Genomic DNA, 20,066 nt, shown 5'->3' on the forward strand with positions numbered 1-20,066 from the left:
TGATGAGTTTTATCAGGCCTCAAGTCACATTTCAGATGGTTCCAAAGCAGACTATATATGCACAAATGGACTGGTCTGTACTGAGTCATGTTTTCACCTTCTCCTTAATCTTACTCTAATCCTGAAGTTAATACGTAATTCAAATTTTCAATGCTTTCATCAACACTAGGCCAAATAACCACAGTGGACTAAAATGAAAAAAAATTCCCTTAAAAAGTGTATTATCTGTGTTCTCAACAAGTAATCATTAATTCACCTCTGGGAAACAAATAATACTTTAGGATTCAAATCAAATTTTTGTTTAAGAACTTATTTCAACTCTGTACCTATTTCACGCATCTACTAAATTCGATCTATGATTATTGTCACCCTTAATTTTAGAACTCACAATCTTACAACTGGAGATGGCTCTGAAGATAGACTTAATCATTTACACAACCCAGTCTTACAGTGAATTACAAAAGATTACCTTTACTCTCTGTTTGGTATTGTCATGAACGGTTTTAAATTCTGGTCCTTCACTGTCTGCCTACAAATAGCAGAGGATTAAATAAACAGGTTGCAAACGGTAACATTCACATACTGAAAATATATATATTGTTTACTTTTCAAAGCAGGCTATTATAAAACTATAAACATATTTCTCAAGGGCAAAGAAGAATATATCAAAGAAAGTGACCTTACATAAGCATTTCTCACATTCTATAGAAGCAAAAACTAAAATTCCTTCTCCTATTAGGGAGGAAATGCTAAAAGTAGGAGAAAATGTTAGTATATCTAGATTACAATAAATTTCAGTTTGGATTACAATACAACATTGTATTACTCCCATTTATTCAACACAACAGGGTAACTGAGAGGGTTCATGAAAAGTATCCAAGACTGCCAGATGCCTGCATAATTCCCCACAGTCAAACAGTTTTAGAACAAAAAAAAAAATTAGTGGAAAAATTTAAATATTAAATATGACAGGGGTAATATACATAAAAGGACTCCAGTGGTGCAGTGGTTAAACCGCTCGGCTGCCAGCTGAAAGGTTGTCAGTTCTAACCCAGCAGCGGCTTCTGTAAAGATCATAGCCTTGGAAACTCTGTGGGCAGTTCTACTTTGTCCTACAGGGGCTGCTATGAGTCAGAACCAACTCGGCAATGGGAATATGGGAATATACACAACTCCACGTACTCAAATATTAAAAAATTCTAGTATGAAACTAGGTACCTTTGTCAGTAACATTTTCAGAAGGGGTTCATCTGTTACATTAGAAGAGTTAATAATGTGTAGAGGTTCTCCTTTAGAGTCTAGAAGAGAAAAATACTGTTGATCCATCAAGTCTTTTAAACATTTCAAATGTGAGCAAGCCAGTTATACAAATGTATGTTATCTGACAAAACTCATAGAACTATACGTGTAAAAGGACAGATTTGTACTATATACAAACCATACCTCAATGAACCTTTGGGTAAAAATAAATAACAGCATAAAAACAAAAGCACCAGCCAATTAAAACTGCTGTAACTTTTGGTACTACTGGTATTACTCATTTGAACAAACCATAACATATTAAAGAACAAAGCTATAAAATACATAAACCAGGGATTATCCTCAGTGTAAGTTTGCTTTACCCCAAAATAGCCCATAGAGTTCCTGTACACTCTAAACATCCATAGCAACTTTACACACTGGCTTGATCCAGTTTAGTAAGTGACTTTACAAGGTCAACAATACCCACTAAACAATGACTTAGTATTGATTTTGGGGGAAAGGAATGAGAGTACAAGGGGATGTTACCTTTTTCTCTATACTTCTGCGTTGCTTAATTTATTTTTCACAACACAAATACATTTAATTTAAAACAAAAACATGTAATTTAAAAATAAATAAAAAGCAAACAAAAGTGTTATTTCTCCGTAAATTAACTTTTCAAAAGGGGTCACTGGGCTCTGTACCTGAATGCTCCACCTGGGTTCCAATTTCCTAACACGTCAGTTCTCACAGCACAGTTAGGATGAAACATTGCTTCTCTTTAAGTACTGAAGTGTTATGTATAGATACTGAAGACACAGGCTTCATTTTTTAGATACATTTTACTTCATGCTAAATATAGACACTTTAGATATATTCTTACTTTTTGTTAAATAACTATATAAGACAGTAATGTTTTAAAGTACCAAATTCCTTTGTATCAGCGTCCTTAATTTAATCTAACTAACTAGTTATGGTGACACTAATAAATATGCCCCACGTTGATCAAAAGGTACACGAGTGATTTATACAGAGTGTCCCACACTATGCCCCACACTGATCAAAAGGTACACGAGTGACTTACACAGAGTGTCCCACACTATGCCCCATGTTGATCAAAAGGTACACGAGTGACTTACACAGAGTGTCCCAATGAGTGACTTACAGAGTGTCCCACACTATACTCCATGTTGATCAAAAGGTACACGAGTGACTTACACAGTGTCCCAATGAGTGACTTACACAGAGTGTCCCACACTATGCCCCAAGTTGATCAAAAGGTACAGGAGTGACTTACACAGTGTCACATACCATGCCCCACGTTGATCAAAAGGTATGAGTGACTTACAGAGTGTCCCACACTATGCCCCATGTTGATCAAAAGGTACACAAGTGACTTACACAGAGTGTCCCACACTATGCCCCACGTTGATCAAAAGGTACGAGTGACTTACAGAGTGTCCCACACTATGCCCCATGTTGATCAAAAGGTACACTAGTGACTTACACAGTGTCCCACACACTCACCAGTGAAATCAAAGCATCGCAAGGCTATTTTTTTTAGGTAAGCATTAGCAGTCATGTCAAAGGTTTTAACTCTAGCTTCCACTCCAAGCTGCAGCACATTTAGCTCGTGTAAGGGCTTTCCTTTCTTTTCTGCTTTCTTCATCAACGTAACCACAACCTAGAAAAAGTACCAGTATTACCACAGTTTTCACTGTCATTATTTTACTTTTACACATGAGATAAATCAACATTTTAATAACCATCCAGAGTGATAAAACCAGAAATTCACACACTGTAAAGATGTTTTACTTCCATTTGCGCTTGCAAATGCTGTCTAGTGTTACTTATCCTGGAAGGTACATTTACTTGTTTAGATTTCTGAAGCACTACTATTATATTCTAGTGGTTTTAAAAGGTAAAGTTCAAAAACAGAGGAGAGCAGTTAGGCCTGACTCCCAAGACTTCTTGTTGGATGGACGGCCTTCCACCTGAAGGTCTGTGAGACCAAGGGCCAGTTTTAACACTACTCCTAGGCAAGGTTCCTCAGCCTTGGCAATACTGACCCCTTGGGCTACATAATTGTTTGTAGTGGGGGCTGTCCTGTGCCGTGTAGGATGTTTAGCAGCAGCCCTACCTTCTATCCACTAGCTTCCAGTAGTATGTCCCCTCTACCCAGGTTGACAAAAAATATCTCCAGATATGCCAAATATCCCTCAAACCAAAAACCGAACCCACTGCCTTAGAGTCGATTCTGACTCATAGTGACCCTGTAGGACAAAGCAGAACTGCCCCCTAGGGTTTCCAAGGCTGTAATCGTCATGGAAGCAGACTGTCACATCTTTCTCCTGCTCAGCGGCTGAGGGGTTCGAACCACCAACCTTTCAGTTAGCAGCTGAGCGCTGAACCACTTTGCAACCAGGCCTCCTTAAATATCCCTCAGGTGGGGAAAAATTATTCCCCTCTCCCTCTCAATCACTGTCCTAAGGGAAGGGAACGATCATAATGTGTTACAAATGATATCAGAAAGGACTTACGGGGTTTCTATGTACATATGTTAACAAGTCTATTTATTAACAGAATGCTTAATGGTTCAATTATGAAAGCTGAAAAAACCACAGTAGCTCTGATAATAATCAGTAAAACAGTGGAGGTTTAACATGAAAGAAATCAGTTTTAAAACATGTATTTAGGATTAAAAAAAAAGCAGAATCCATGTTTAAAAGTCTTATTATTTTTAACTCAGAGAAAGACCATAACCTCTATTTTAGGAAAAAAAAACAAAACAAACCTGTTTCCATCAGGTTGATTCCAACCCAGAGTAACCCCAGAGGACAGAGCAGAACTGCCCCACAGGGTCTCCAAGGAGCAGCTGGAGGATTCAAACTGCCGACTTTTTGGTTAGCAGCTGTATCACTTAACTACTGCGCCACCAGGCTCCATAACCTCTGCACAACTATTTAATGAGGAAGGGGCTTTGGAGGAAGTTCTTCTAAGTCCCTCTCCTACGCTTTCTCACATATTCACACCTTGATACACCTGTTCCTCTTTCTACCCTCTCCCAGCCCGTTTCCTGGTCCCTTTTTCAAGGATTTTATCTTACTCTTCCTCAAAAACTCAATGCAAACGTCACTTCCTCCAGGAACTCCTCCCTGATCGGCTCAGGCTGCTCAGATGCCCCCTCCCCGCAACACCACCACTCCCTCCAAAAGCACCTGGGAACATTTTAACAAGAGCACTTACAAAAATTGTAGTTGTTTGTTTTCTTGTTTGAGTTCAGAGTCTGCGTCTTTTATCTGTATATCCTTAGCATGTAGCGTACATAGCAAATATTTGTTAAATGTGTGAATAAGGAGGAACAATAAACTTAATCTTTCCTCAAGAAATCTTCGGATGGAAAGCATATACTAATAATACACATATATATACTTTAAATACGGACATACTGTATTTTTCTATTCTATTAAGGGTTTCTACAATTTACAACTTTTTTGTTGTTGTTGTTTTGTCACTACTTCCCTTTCTGGCTTTTTGTATGAAATTCAAAGCACACCACGTTTCGACATAAACTCGATGGCAACGGGTTTGAGTTGTTTTGGTTAAAGTCATTCAAAAACATGTTACAGGGCATGCTACTGTTTTTTTTATGAAATATATCTCCCAAATATAACTCATCTTTAACAAACTGAAATTTTAAAACATCACTGCTACATGTAATCAGTCTATATAAAATTTTTTATCTATATCAATAATCCACAAATTTATCTTAGGAGAGAGAAGTAATTTGAAATATCCGTTATTTATTCATCTCACTTTACAAAAACAGATGAAAATCACATACTTCTCTGATTTCAAAATTCAGCAGCACATTAATGATGTCTACAGATCTAACTTCTTCCACTCCAACAGTTAAAGTGTCTTGCGAAGCATGTCCATTTTGTTGTGATGTAGAGATTCCAAGATCTTTACTTTCATCTAAAGATGTTTAAAAGAAATTAATTTACTCCTACTCACACATTTCTTCCATGAACATTTACTGTGGACTTATATGAGTACTCAGTGGCTGGTGCAGGCACTGAAAACCCACAAACCAGTAAGACATACCTCCACTCCTTAGAAAACTCATGAATAGGTAGAAGACACATATATGTTTAAAATACAAACAAAATAAACAAGCCACATCTAGTGGTATTAAGTGAATAAATATTAATAGACACAGAGTAAGAAAGTTTTTTAATGAAAAAATATAGTAAAATACCATTTTCACTTAGCAAGTTGGCAAAAAAAAAAATCTGATACTATATACTGCGTTAGAAAAGGTTTAGAAAAACAAGTTGGTGAGTGTAAAGTTCTTTAGAAAGTTCTTTAGAAAGCAAATGGCAAGATCTTTCAAATTTTTAATTGTAAATACTATTTAATCCAGCAGTCCTGGAATTTATCTTATGTATAAGGATATTCAGTACAACATGGTTTGTAATCGTGAAAGATTGGAAATAACCTGCAATGTCCATAAATAGAGACTTGCTAATAAATGATTCTTCAACAGAATTTAATATCAGGCAGCCATTACAAAGAACAAGGCAGATCTACACATACAAATATGGGATGAACGTCAAGATATACTGTTGATTCAAAAAGATAAAATACATAAATACACACATGTATGCATATATGTGGCACGTGTACATGTGTGTACAAATGATAGTATAATATATATACACGTGTGTATATATACGTGTGTATATAATGCTATAATTTGTATGAAAAAATGTGTGCCTATGTGTGTGTGGATAGATGTATACAGCCGTCTGGCAAGTTAAAGTTGTCTTTAAGTAAAAGAATCATTGTCACTAATAATTTAAATTCTCTTAGCATTTTTATTTCAGAATAATATTTTCAATATCTTTGGGAGAATGATAATTTATTAACCATTTTCATTTCTTGTAGCTATTTTACTATAAGTCTTACTAAAATCAGCTCAGGGATGCTACTATAGCCTAGCACCAAATCAAAACATTTCTTTTCTATACATGTAAATTCAATAACTATTCCAAATTCGATTACTGAGTTGAAATCTTTCTTTATGGCCTCCTCCCAACTCATGCAACTTAGAACAATGTCCGAAACTATAGCTGACTGCTTAACCGAGAAAGATTCGATCATCTCCAACTACAGTTTCCTTCAGTACCGTCTTGTGTGTCTTCCTGGTAACACAAACCATAACTTGTATATATATATGAATTTGTTTATTTCTTTTATTGTCTATCTCCCCTACTAGCAAGCTAAACAGACACACATCTATTACGTTACCGTCAGCCTCCTACCTGTCTCTTGTATTCCTGGTTTCATTTTATCCAACTCTTCAGTAGTTTCACCAAGATTTTCTGCTAGTATTTTAAATAAAAGATTAAGATCCTCTTGATTTAGACTGACCTGCGAATATTACACAAAAAATAAATATATTTCATTTTTAAGTGAAACAATTTTAAAACAGAAAATAAATTCCCAGTAAAGAAAACATGCAGGGCAGAATAATCCTAACATTGACTAAAAAGTTATATAATAACAACCTACTCAAGTATTTCACTACTAAATTCTTATTTTAAGAAATGTGTTTTTTAAAAAAGGGATTAATTAATATTAGCTCCATTAACTTAGTATTATTATTCTTCCTGAAATTTAATTATCATTTAAAAGAAACTTAATCATTTTAAAAAGTAACAAATTTAGAAAATGCATGATTCCACTTTTTAAATAACAATTCCAATGAAATTAAAGGTTATCTTCAATGTAAAATACAGGCATTTTCCTCAATGCTATAATTATCCTAGGGGTAGACAGATATGCATAAAAACATAAGTGTGTGTATATAACATATAGAATGAGACAAACAAATAAGCAATTTATATACAGATTTATGCTATTATGTACTTAGAGCAAACCTAAAAGTTATACTCAACTGAAGATTATAAATTCTACTTAAGATAAAAGATCTTATTATAAATGTCTCAATGAAATTTTTCTTACAACACTATTCAGTGAAATAGCTCTACCTTTTATTTGAATTTATAATAAAAAAGTCTTCAGAGTCAAAAATTTCAATGACATAGTTTTTTCCACACATACACTTACATTCACTGAATCAAGATGTCCTTTAATTTCCACAACGGGCACCTTGTGGTACCAAGATGCGGCTAGATTCCGATTTACGTAAAAGTCCAAGTTAATTGGGTACAACAGCTGAATATCAGGATGGGGGATGCCTGGCTGGATCACTGTCCTAATAAAAAATATAATTGATACCTATGCATATAGAGGAAAAAAATCCAATCTATCATAAAGAAATACAAAGTTGAAAGTTGATGCTCTATTTAAATACTGACTTGAAACTGTGTTGTTTGAGTGTTTTAAAAACTAAATCTACAATTAAATGAATCTATAATCCACTAGCAACCACAGATTAAAATATGAGATATACAATAAGCCATTAGGAAAACTTTTTTGAATAGTAGATAGGTGAAAAACTGAACATATTTTAGAAAGAAATCCATATTGTTGAAGATATGGGAAAAATCATCAAATGTAGCTGTTCAAGGACCAAAATGTGTATTGGCATGGAGATTAAAGAAAAAATAACAAGGTAAACAATGTTTTCAAAAGGAGTTTCACAAAGCTCTTCTTCAGGATTTTTTTCTGATTTGGGTTACAATCATTACCTCTTGACTCCGGATAATTAAATCCCCTAGAATGGTTAAAAAACACTCTCAGAATGAAGTCTGCACCCACGGCATGTGTCACCCGGGTGAGCAGGGAGGATGCACCATGACTTACACAGTACTCCTTCCAAAACTGTATAAGCTGAATCGAATCCTGAGGAAACGCTCAGACAAATCAAATCCAAAGACTCCCTGTGAAACTAGGCTGTACTTTTTACAACTGTCTCCATGATGAAAGACGGCAGAAGCCTGAAGAGCTAATTTCAGGATAAGTATCTATCAATACAGAAATCCCCCGCAGTAATATCAGGATATAGGTCAATATCATATGTGATCCCGGATCAGGGAGAAAAATTACTAAAAAATCCCTAAAATTACTTACTGGGATAACTGGTATATCTGAATATGAACTGTACATTGTATCAACATTACATTCCCAGAATTTGGCAACTGCACTGTGGTTGTGCAAGAGGAAGCCCTTGCTCCTAGGGGACACAGGCCGAAGCATTTAGAGGCAAACAGCCAAGATGTCTACTCTCAAATAGTTTCACAAAAAAGTGTTTAAACAATAATACATATATACATAGAGTTCAAAAGCAAAGGTAAACAATTGGCGAATCTAGGTTAAGGATGTATAAGTGTGCTCATGCTACTCTTCTTGCAACTTTTCTGTAAGTTTGAAATTTTTCAAATACAAAGCTGATTAAAAAAATAAACTGTTCTGTGTAATAGGGGTATTTTAGGGATGAATTTCAAAGGTCATGACACTTTATGGAAAACTTTCAGATAATACTTAAATCTATGATTATTGAAAGAGTATACCTAGAAAGCTTAAGCTTTGTTAGCTGCACGTTCATTCTATCAATTACTGGTGGATTTGAGCAGTCTTCATCAGATATCAGACTGAACTGATTCTGAACTCTGATTAACCCAAGATCTACCACTACTGCGCTGGTGGAAATGGAAGACTGTGGGATGATTATAACTGGTGCTTTCAAATCAACAGAGATGGAAACACGAGAACTCCTCTGGGCCAGATCTTTCACGCTCGTGGCAGCCTTTTCGGCAGCTTGGGCCGTGGCAGCACGCAGAGGTTCTTTGGCTGTCTGGAAACTATTCAGGAAGTTCTGTGGACACAGAGCATAAAAGGAAAAAATCAAACACAGGTCAATTCAAACATTAATAATACCATCTTCTTTGTATATATGTGCTGTTTTTTTCCCAACAGATAACTTTCAGCTGAGCCCTATTTTTCTAGTATTAGCTAAAAATTATTGCTAATTCACCATAACCATGAGCTACCAGACCGAAGCTAATGTTATAGCGCTAAGGAACAGAGGGAAAAAAAAACATTTTTTACTGAAGAATTTGGCTTAATTATATTCTAGTAAAAACAATCACCACTTCTAGATCTAAACAAAAATCATCACGATTCAGATTTCAGCTCCCTATTAAACAGAAGTATTGACTTTTACATTAATATATAAATACTACATGTAATCAGGGTGCCCTGGAGGCGCAGTGGTTAAGAGCCACGGTATGCTATGGCTGCGAACCAAACAGGCTGGCAGTTCAAATCCACCAGCTGCTCCCTGGAAATCCTACGGAGCAGTTCTCTGTCCTATAGGGTCGCTACGAGTTGGAATCGACTCAATGGCAATGAGTTTGGTTTTTGGTTTTGTATGTAATCAGAACAATGCCTGCCCTAAAAATCCAAGTTTATACGATCTGCAAATATAATAATCAGACTTATTTAAACGCTTCCAAGTTGAAAATTTAATATATAAACAGTAATTTTACCAGAAGTGACATGAGGAATTTATGAAGATACACAATCTGAATACAGCCAACGTTCAGTGATATCACACCATCCACCTTGGACATGTCGGTATAGGAATCCCCTTCAGTAGCATCTGGATACAAATCCAAGTTAAAACGAAAAACTTCATTTCCCATTATTGAGACAGCCTGGAAAACAGAGATCTGGATGTACCTTATCCAACAAGATGACAAAATAAAATCCCATTTAGAAAAGGGTTTATATTTTAAACTTTCCATACACAGTCTTATAGAACCAAACATCTTTCTATCAAAATATATTTCATTAACATATTTTAAAGTAAAATGTTTTTTTAGAAGATCCGATGATCAATCACCAAAAAATGTTATCTATTCACTGTCACCTACTTTTTTATGAACTGTCTTAGGATCAACATCTGTGACAATAATATTTTCCAGTCTGGCAAATAGTGACTGTTTTCTTGACTGAAGAGAAACAAAGGAATCAAGGCCTGAAAAAAAAAAATTATATTATTGTAGATCTACCATAAATAAGATCTTTTTCATTGCATGATTTTATTTTGGAGGTAAAATTTTAAAATATTTAGCAATGTCTGAACTCAAAATTGACAAATAAGTGGCTATATTAGGTCATTTTTGTTTTATAAAGAATAACACCTATAATATCGTTAAAAATAATTTCTGAATTTCCAGTCTTCCGAAGAAACCAAATCTGGTACAAATAGATTATCTGAGGATTCTTTACACTTTATACCCCGTGATTTACAAGGAAGTTATCAAAAAGTTTCACAAATCAAATTCAGACCAGTAGATGCACTGCCAGGTTAGAAAGGACACAAGAATAAAAAACCTTAGTTTTCTGGTTTTTAAGTTCTCCAAGAATTTCATTAAATGTACTCTCTGTCTTTACCAGATTACAATGAGATGGTAAAGACAGAACTAGGGAAACAGCTGCATGATGAGTTTTAGCAGCTTTTGCCTAAAAGGACATAACTGACTTCACGGGCTTTGTTCTTCATTGGAAGGTTGCTTTGAATTCATATCAAGATAAAGCCTATTCAAAGAACTTAACCAGAATTGGGAACTGACACTTACCCTAGCCCATCAACAGCGTTCCTACCCTGATGTTAGCTCCCTTCCCATCTCCGGGACAACTCTCAGAAAGGTCTAAAATACCAACGTGGGTAGTTCAGGTTGATGGCTAGATTCTGACCAACCGTTACATCCCCCGGCCCCGTACAAAAAGGAAAGCAGGCAGCTCAATTCTGTCCTTCCAGCTTTCACAGATCACAGACCTCCATTTGTATATTCTTTAGCAATGCAAAAAGAAAAAAAAAAAAAAAAACTTATCTTTTAATCAGTTTTTGATAATGTGAGAACTTTTACCTTGAACCTTGATTTCAGCAATATTGTTCTTTTCATCACTAACAGTGACACAAAAAGCATTCAACTTGGCAAACAGCCTGAAGTTAATAATATCACTGTCTTTAGAGGATACAATCACTGAAAATAAAACAAAGCATTCGATCACAGATGGATTCCAGTAGTCTAAAATCTATTAAGGAATCATACGTACATTAAGTGAACCACAATTCTGTTAAAATAACAAAACTCTCAAGCTCTTAAAATTTCAAGTATTTTTTGTGCTTTATATATTCTATACAGTTCTCATTTTTAATACTAAAATGTGTTAGTCTTATCATTTAAAAGCAAGGGAAAATACTAGAAAGAGTAAGATAAGGACACTGAAATGCAAAGAAGCTAAATCACATGCCTATGGTCACATCATTTATGTAGCAGAGTCAGGACTTGAACTGAGTTCCTCCTGATCCAAAGCCTGGGCTCTTGCCCAGTTAGACTCTACCCTGCACCCCTGCCTTCACACCTCTGGGTCTTAATATTCTTATTTGTAAAAAGGAAGTGAAAACTAACGCTATCTATGGAGTCCCTTCAGAAGCCACTGAGGGAGAGGAAGAGCTCAGTGTAAATACAGGTCCTCGCTCCTATTAACCACCTAAAGGCATCCCCTACCACCAAAATAAACACAGGCAGGAAACACTTTTAAAAATAACTTCACTGATTGCTTCTGCCTTACACATCAAGCACGCATGTCAGCTTTTATTTGAAGAAAAGGACTGAGAGGGGAAGTGGCATGTAAATGACTGAATCAGATAATCTCTGAGATTCCTCACTCAGCTCTAGAACTCTAAATCCCTTACTAACAAGAAATAAAAAAGTGTTTTTCATACCCTTTTGCAGAGTTGAATTTTTCTGTTGCTTTTCAGTTGAAATTTGTGCCTTCTTGACATCACCCATTTTTTGACCATCTGATGGAATAATGTTTGTCAGGTAATTAATAGAAGAGAGAAGCGCTTGTGTTTGCAGAAACAGATTTAAAGATGAAAAGGCTACCTAAAAATGTTTAAAAAAAGAAAATTAGTTTTCCCAAGTCAGTTGTCTCCATGATGGATCCAAACAGCTCCCAGCTAAGCTTGCATCACTGCATCCACCGCTCAGGAGGAGAGGAAAAGGAAGAGTCACAAGCCCGGCTCCTTGAACAGGGCATGTATGGAGAGTAGATTACATCTGCCGACTTCAGGAGTACATTACAGCATCAAAGTGACAGTGACTTAACTTCCCATGCATAACTGTCGTGAGGCTTATAATTTACTTCTCATAGTCATTCCAACATTCAACACATACACGGTTTCTTAGATCGTCAATGACTAGTTTTTATGATTAGATAAACTCATAAGCTAGAACATCAAACTCCAGAATCACCTGTACTATTACTGTGTCTAGAAATAATTTCAAATGTGGCATTCATGAGATTTATATATAAAAGACACAATCATGAGTGAGTTTTCTGTCATTAAATGATCTTCTAAAACCTCAATAACGATCCTATCATTTAAGAAGAAACACAGAATACATAACAGGTAGAGGGGGAAAATGTACTACATTTCTTAAAACACTGACTCCAGAAAGCTGACAGCAACACAAACTACTTTCAAGGATGTGTAGTTTTCTAACAGCAAATTAATAAAGAAATCTTGCTTATACATAAGAAAATTTTCTTTTCATTTCCTAAAAACATTAGACAGAAAAACCATAAAAAAGGAAGGTTCACAATATTATAACAGACTCCCCATCTCTGCAAAGTTCAATGTGAAATTCGCCTCGCTCATCTTCTTTTTAATGTAACCCACGGCTACACTCCGCCTCTTCCTCCTCCATGCTGCCACCTGAGGAGCACAGCTTCAGAAGCGCCCCCACCACTCTCCTTGCAGTTTCACCTTTACTCCTGCGTTCAACAACGGCATCTAGTTTGGTCTGTTGAGAACCTTGTTGGTTCTTTGTGAATCAATGGTCCTCTCTGTCTGAAACATTCCCTTTTTTTAGAAATAATATTAAAAGTTTTAAGTACATTAGGGTGTGATACAGTAAGTCAAAACAACAGCTTTGCTAAAGCTGAATCATACACAGAGCAGATTCAGTCTTTATGAGGTTTCTAACTTATTTCCTCAAATTACCCAGCTGATATTTCTCAAAGGATATTCAAAACTTGGAAAGTAGGTTATTTTCAAATAAGATATATTCCTTTAATAGAATTTCTTACCTTAACTGTTTGTTCAGTTTTTTCAAAAGTAGTTTGAAAACGAGGTCCATTCCTATCAGCCTGAAAGAAGAAACAAAAGTTCTAAAGAAGGATATAAAGATCAAAGTGAATAAATCATTTATGATCTGTGGCTAATTTATTTACAGCTGGTTATAACTGTATTGTTATCGTTAAAGTCACAACCAAATAATTTATATGAGCAACTTTTTCTCTTTTTCAAGCACGGGAGAACATGGTACCATTCACTTCTGGGTAACTGCAGCTAGGGATCAGAATTATAAACTCTCGAGGTTGAAAGTGACTCTAAGGTACATCAGTGCAGGCTTCCGGGTGGTGCGAACGGTTTGTGCTCCACTACAAACGTAAAGGTTGGTAATTCGAACCCATCCAGTGATGCCAGGAAAGAAAGGCCTGGCAATCTGCTAAGCCAAGAAAACCCTATGGAGCAGTTCTACTCTGCAATACATGGGGTCACCAGGAGTCGGAGCCCACTTGACGGCAATGGATTTGGTTTTGTTGTGGTGGTTTAGTCCATCAGTCCCCTAACACTGGAATCCCTTTATAAAGCCTCTGCCAAGTCTATATTTGGATATCTCCAGGGAAAGAAACCTCATTTCCTTATAAAACCAATCTTAAGAAAGATTTAAGTTTAATTAGGTTTTCATACTAAGTTGGAGCCCTGGTGGCACAGTGGTTAAGAGCTCAAATGCTAACCAAAAGGTCGGCAGTTGGAATCCACCAGCCGCTCCTTGCAAACTCTATAGGGCAGTTCTACTCTGTCCTATAGGGTCACTATGAGTCAGAAATGACTCGACAGCAAAGGATTTGGTTTCTTTTTTTTGTCATACTAAGTGCAAATCTATCTTCCATCACACTATCTGTGGATCCTATTCTGCCATTTGCGAATATACATAGAAATTCAAACTCAAATTCAAAGTTCTACCTCCTGTGATTAGTTTTCTGGCTGGCCTGGTTTTCCAGCCCCCTGTTCCCACAATGCTTTGTGCATGTGTCTATTAGAGAGCCAATCCCATTATATTTTAATCGTTGTTTAACTGTTTATCTGCCTCCAAACCCATTGCTGTAGAGTTGATTCCAACTCACAGTAACCCTATAAAACCTGAAACCAAACCCGTTGCCATCGAGTCGATTCCAACTCATAGCAACCCTACAGGACAGAGCAGAACTGTCCCATAAGGTTTCCAAGGAGCAGCTGGTGGATTTGAACTGTTGACCTTTTTGGTTAGCAGCCAAGCTCTTAACCACTGCACCACCAGGGCTCCACACTAACCCCATAGGACAGAGGAAACTGCCCATAGGGTTTCCAAGGCTGTAGATCTTTATGGAAACAGAATGCCACATCTTTGTGCTGTAGAGCGGCTGGTGGGTTCAAACCGCCGACCTTTCAGTTAGCAGCCAACTGCTTTAACCACTGCACACCAGGGCTCCTATCTCCCTACTAGTTTATAATTTCCTTGGGGATGGGAATGTTTTTCATCTCTGTATCCTAAGTGCCTAACAGAGCACCTGGCACACACAGACACTCAATAGTTGTTGAATGGCTAAACAAAGCAGTTAATCTTGAACGAAGCTAAGTATCATCAGTTTCAACAGTGTTTCTCACATATTTTTGAGTCCCTTCCCAATACTGGCAGTTTTCTCCTAACCCAGTCCAATTCAACTTTATTCTTTTTGATATAGTATGATCCGCCAAATGTCACTACATATACAACCAGTGTAGGTAGGTGAATATGCCCCAGAATACAGGAGTACTCACTAGAACCTACTTCATCCCAGGCTTCTATCTTTAGGAACAAGAAGCTTGGTGGCTTTGCAACAGCCCTGTACTCATGTGATTAAAAACTATAATAAAAAAAAAAAAATTACGATACACATGCAGAGCCTTTGGTAATCCACTCCCTTCTTCTTCCTTCCAGGGGCATAGTTTGGAGTGTACAATAAACATGTAAACATTCTATAGCCCTCACCTTAATATATTCCACTTTTAAAAGATCTAATCCAGGTTTGTCAGAAGAGCTAATCAAATGGTGGGGCTTCTTTTTGAATCCTTGATTAAAGAAAAAGAAACGCATTTCAAGTAAATTGCATATTTTTCATTTTGGAATTTTCTAGTTATCTTTTTCTTTTTAAAAAAAAAATGTTTATTAAGCTTCAAAAGAATATACGCACACATTGCCATGGTTACTGCATACTAAGGCCATCACCAGTGAAGAAGTAAACCAATCCAAATCCTTATCTTTGGCATCAAACTTACCTTTAAAAGCATGGTTATTTTTATTTGATTTCACATCTGCATTCAAAAATAATCAAGACTTCTCTAGATTTTATAAGGCCATATGGGCATTTGCAGGGCAAAAAAAGGCTATAAGTGCTTAAGAATCAAGAAATACGAATTCTAGTTCAGCTCTATCCTTACAAAAAGCTATTTAACTTCAGTTTCCTCAATTGTACAACAACAAAGTTAGACAGAAAAATCTGTAATAGTCTGTCGAGTTCTAAAATTCTTGGAACAAATAATTTATTTCATTTACATTAAAGAAATTTAAATAATTTTCCATTGTTCAGACTATAACAGAGAAGGCTTACACAGAAGAACAGTTATTTTGTTGGTTTTTTTAGGGCAGGAAATTGCTAAACTTCTTTAACTTTATTGCCACACTCATTGCCGTTGAGTCAATTCCGACTCACATTGACCCTTTAAGACAGAGTAGAACAGCCTCACAGGGTTTCCAAGGCTGTAAATCTCACAGAAGGAGACCGCCACATCTTTCTCCAGCGGAGCATCTAGTGGGTTTGAACTGCCAACCTTTCAGTTAGCAACCGAGAGCTAAACCACTGTGTCATATTCTTATGTAAATGTATCAAGGAGCCATCTCTAGAAGCTCTGGAGGGAGAAGAGATTTATTCACCACTTTAATCATCGTTTATGATATACCTGCTTCTGAGACATCTCAGAATTTCCCCTTGACCTCCAAGGTCATCCCTAAAGAACAAAAAAGCCTAGCAAATGTATTATTCATATTTTTTAACTCAAGGCAGTAATGTAAACTCCATCTTAACAGTACTTACAGAAAATTACTAATAAGTAAAACATTTTTTTTCTTCTGAACTGTGGTTTACTTCTACAGCTAATAAAAAGAAAATAACAAAACATAGGTCTTCATATTTGAATTAAGACATTATACAAATATAAGGAAATTTTAATTACTGTAGATTCATCCATTTCTTCATTGCTCAAATATCTAATGAGCACACAAGATGTACAAATACTGAAATGAATAAACCATCAGCACTTCTAAAACAGTGCCTTTTACATTCACTATCTTCATAATCTGTTGCTTCTTGTGATTTACAAACACTATTCAATAGAAGGAGCCCTGGTGGCACGGTGGTTAAAGGGCCTAGCTGCTTAACCAAAAGGTTGGCAGTTCGAATCCACCAGCTGCTCCTTGGGAACCCTATGAGGTAGTTTTACTCTGTCCTATAGGGTCACTATGAGTTGGAATCGACTCAGCGGCAAGGGGCTATTCAATAGAAAAAACAAGGACTTTGATATCGTAAGACCAGAGATAAATTCGAGGTTTTCTACTCATGAGATACATTATCTTGAGTAAGCCATTAAATCTCTCTTGATTTAATTTTTCTTTGTAAAATGGGAATGATACTCCCTACATCAAGGGGATTTAAATAGGTTCTCTGAGGCAATAGATTATAGTGGTTAAGAATACAGACCCTGGGGCCACGGTTCAGCCACTTATTAGGTATAACAGTGGACAAAGTACACAATCAATTGATGCCTATGTTTCCTCATCTGTAACCTGGAGAAAATAATAGTACTTACCTCACAGTGATGTTATATGGAGTAAATGAGTTATCATTTGAAAAGTGCTTAAGACAGTGTTAGGTATTTATTATTTATTATATTGTTATGTAAATAAAAGTGTTTCAGATACCCTAAAGTGATACTATTTCTACTTTTTATGGCTATTACCTTGAACTTGATGGTAATCCAAGCTGATTTTCTTTAAATAAGATACTGCAGTTAAGTCAAACGTTCTCATTGTAGCCTCTGTTCCTAACTGACTGACGTTAAATACTAGAATTGTATCTTCTTCTTTCTGTTGTTTGGTAAGCTCAAAAATCACCTAAAAGAATCAACAGATACAATTAAAAGTTGACAAGTAGTCTCAATCACACTTAAAAATAACAAAACAAAATCTTCCTTCATACATAGCACCATGAGAACAGCAGAAGCTTTGCTCATCCTACTCTACTACCATAAAGCTATGTAATATGACTAGAAATTACCATCTTCAATTCTACTATTGAGAATGTAAGTTCATCTACATAAAAATCATGATAAAATTTAATATCCATTATGGATATAAATTTGTTTTATTTAATGAAAAATAGGAATGTATGGATTCTTCCTTAATATTATTTTTTTAAACACATATCTCAAAACAAAAATCATATCTGGTGATAAAAGAATCATTCCCATTAAAGTAAAAAGACAAAGATGGTCACTGTCATTATTACTACTTAAATTTATTGTGGAAATAACAGCTAATACATTTTGACAATGAAAAAACGTATCTGCCGATTTTTAAATTAAATTTGGAAGTTCTCTGACACTCCCATCAAGAGGTGGGGGTCTTTGTCACCTCCTTTAAATTTGGGCTGACTTGTGACTGCTTCAATCCACAGAGCACACAGCAAGTGATGCCATAATGACTTCGGATGTCAAAAAAAAGCATGAAACTGCCACATGAGGAAAGCACAGAAACAATAAGACTGCACGGTAAGGTATTCAGCTCGGAATTAACATATAACAACAAACTTCAGGTAAATCAATGACTTAAATATAAGCAATGAAATCATAAAGTACTATAAAATAATGGGTGAATAATTTTTGTAATGGGGAGAACTTTATAAACATACCACTAAAACCAGAATATAAAGTGTGATAAAATTCACTATAGAAACATTTAAAACTTCAGAATGGCAAAAAAAAAAGAGTCAAATTAGGAAAAATCTTTTTATAAATATAAATAGATTAATATATTTAAAACAGAAAGAACTCTCTCAAATCAAGAAGAAAAAATACCAGAAATAATTTCCAGAAAAATGGACCGAGGATATGAGCAATTAATTCTCCAAAGAAGAAATAAACACATGAAATGATTCTGAACGGCAAAGATATTCCAATTAATCAAAGACATTCACATTGAAACACGCGGTTACACTTCTCATCTAACTAGCATGTATCTTATATCAGTCTTCACAAAACAACATTCCATTTTCCTGAAACTTTTTGGGGTGCATGTTCATGCTTTGGGCAGTAGGGAAAACGGAGTATCACATTTTTAATATACTTAATGTTTGGGTGTAGCATTAGATAGTTTACCGGAACAGTAGCAACAAGAAGATATGTATTTATGGACAAAACAAATATGCATACCTCTTTAATTTCAAACTTGAGTAGAACGTTAATGAGTTCCTCATTGGGGACCTCTGCAGCTTTTTTCAGTTCTGACCCTTTCACACTTTTACCAGCCTGTGAGTCTCCTTCTTCAGCATCAAAATACTCATCATCAGACTCTAAAGGAAGAAGACATTCAACTGACCTGAGAACAATGTCCACTGAAAACTGCACACAACACGCAAACTTAAATCTCCCAACCATAAAACTGATTGATTAGATATAATCTTCATGTTCAGAATAGTTTTAATGGCTTTAAGTCTCACAGAGCCATGTGAAAATCATATTTACAATCAAACAGCACAACTCTTTTTAATCCGATTGTCCTGATTGTTTTTCTCTTTAGTTCACCCATTCAATAGTCAGTAAAGTATTTTTTGGGCATCATCTACCATGTGTCAGGCAATACCAGCCACTAAAGACACCAGAGTGACCCGGAAAGCCATGGTCCTTTTCCTCATGGAGCTTACATTATAGTTTAAATTAAAAGAGATCCGTCAGGCCAGAGCTAGAGAGAAGGGTGAGGTACAGACTGGGGCAACAAAAGTAGCTTATTTAGAATCTTAAACACTACAAAAATCCCTGCATTTAAGTGATGAAGAAACATGGGTTTAAAAGTTAAGTGACTCAAGATCACACTGTTGGTTAGTAAGCACAACTAGAACTAGAACCGTTAAATTACTATACCACTTTCAGAATTCCTTAATTTTCTAAAAATCTTATCTCCATAAGCCAATATATGGGATTGGTTTAGTGGAGAGAGAACATTTTACTTTCTTTACCTGATTCCACTCCATCTAGTAATAGTGAAGTACCAACTAGATCTTTCGTCCCATCTGAAATAATAGGAATTGAGGATATCTAGGAAGGAATACAAACAGTTTTCTTAACATACTGATTTAGCAGAAGTAAACGTGCATAAATGAGAGACAGACTGAAAGAGCAATAGAGGATATAAAGAAATGGAAAGACACATCCACACACAATACACAAGTCTTCCAACAACTTACTGATTAGTAATATGGCTGGCTGAGATTTAAAAACTGTTCACACCACCACCTGCATCTACAAGGACAACCCACTAACTGGTAACGTGGCTGGCTGAGATTTACAAACTGTTCTCACCACCACCTGCATCTACGAGGACAACCCACTAACTAGTAACGTGGCTGGCTGAGATTTA

At 35.9% G+C, this 20,066-nt stretch overlaps 1 protein-coding gene across 2 annotated transcripts in view; it reads right to left on the bottom strand.

Moving 5' to 3' along the window:
* VPS13C (vacuolar protein sorting 13 homolog C) overlaps nt 1-20,066 on the bottom strand; it is a 175,087-nt gene that overhangs the window by 81,534 nt on the left and 73,487 nt on the right. For both annotated transcript variants that reach the window (XM_004374623.3, XM_004374625.2), the window contains exons 24-39: nt 19,666-19,744; nt 18,863-19,002; nt 17,393-17,546; nt 15,369-15,448; nt 13,381-13,440; nt 12,011-12,173; nt 11,148-11,264; nt 10,149-10,252; nt 9,762-9,929; nt 8,784-9,088; nt 7,378-7,525; nt 6,570-6,678; nt 5,087-5,220; nt 2,770-2,926; nt 1,219-1,298; nt 470-529 (exon numbers count right to left, since the gene is read on the bottom strand). In XM_004374623.3, coding sequence (XP_004374680.1) covers nt 470-529; nt 1,219-1,298; nt 2,770-2,926; nt 5,087-5,220; nt 6,570-6,678; nt 7,378-7,525; nt 8,784-9,088; nt 9,762-9,929; nt 10,149-10,252; nt 11,148-11,264; nt 12,011-12,173; nt 13,381-13,440; nt 15,369-15,448; nt 17,393-17,546; nt 18,863-19,002; nt 19,666-19,744 — 2,058 coding nt within the window. The remainder of the gene's footprint in view (nt 1-469; nt 530-1,218; nt 1,299-2,769; nt 2,927-5,086; nt 5,221-6,569; nt 6,679-7,377; nt 7,526-8,783; nt 9,089-9,761; nt 9,930-10,148; nt 10,253-11,147; nt 11,265-12,010; nt 12,174-13,380; nt 13,441-15,368; nt 15,449-17,392; nt 17,547-18,862; nt 19,003-19,665; nt 19,745-20,066) is intronic.

This window comes from Trichechus manatus, unplaced genomic scaffold, assembly GCF_000243295.1.
Source record: "Trichechus manatus latirostris isolate Lorelei unplaced genomic scaffold, TriManLat1.0 scaffold00030, whole genome shotgun sequence".
Classification (NCBI taxonomy): Eukaryota; Metazoa; Chordata; class Mammalia; order Sirenia; family Trichechidae; genus Trichechus; species Trichechus manatus.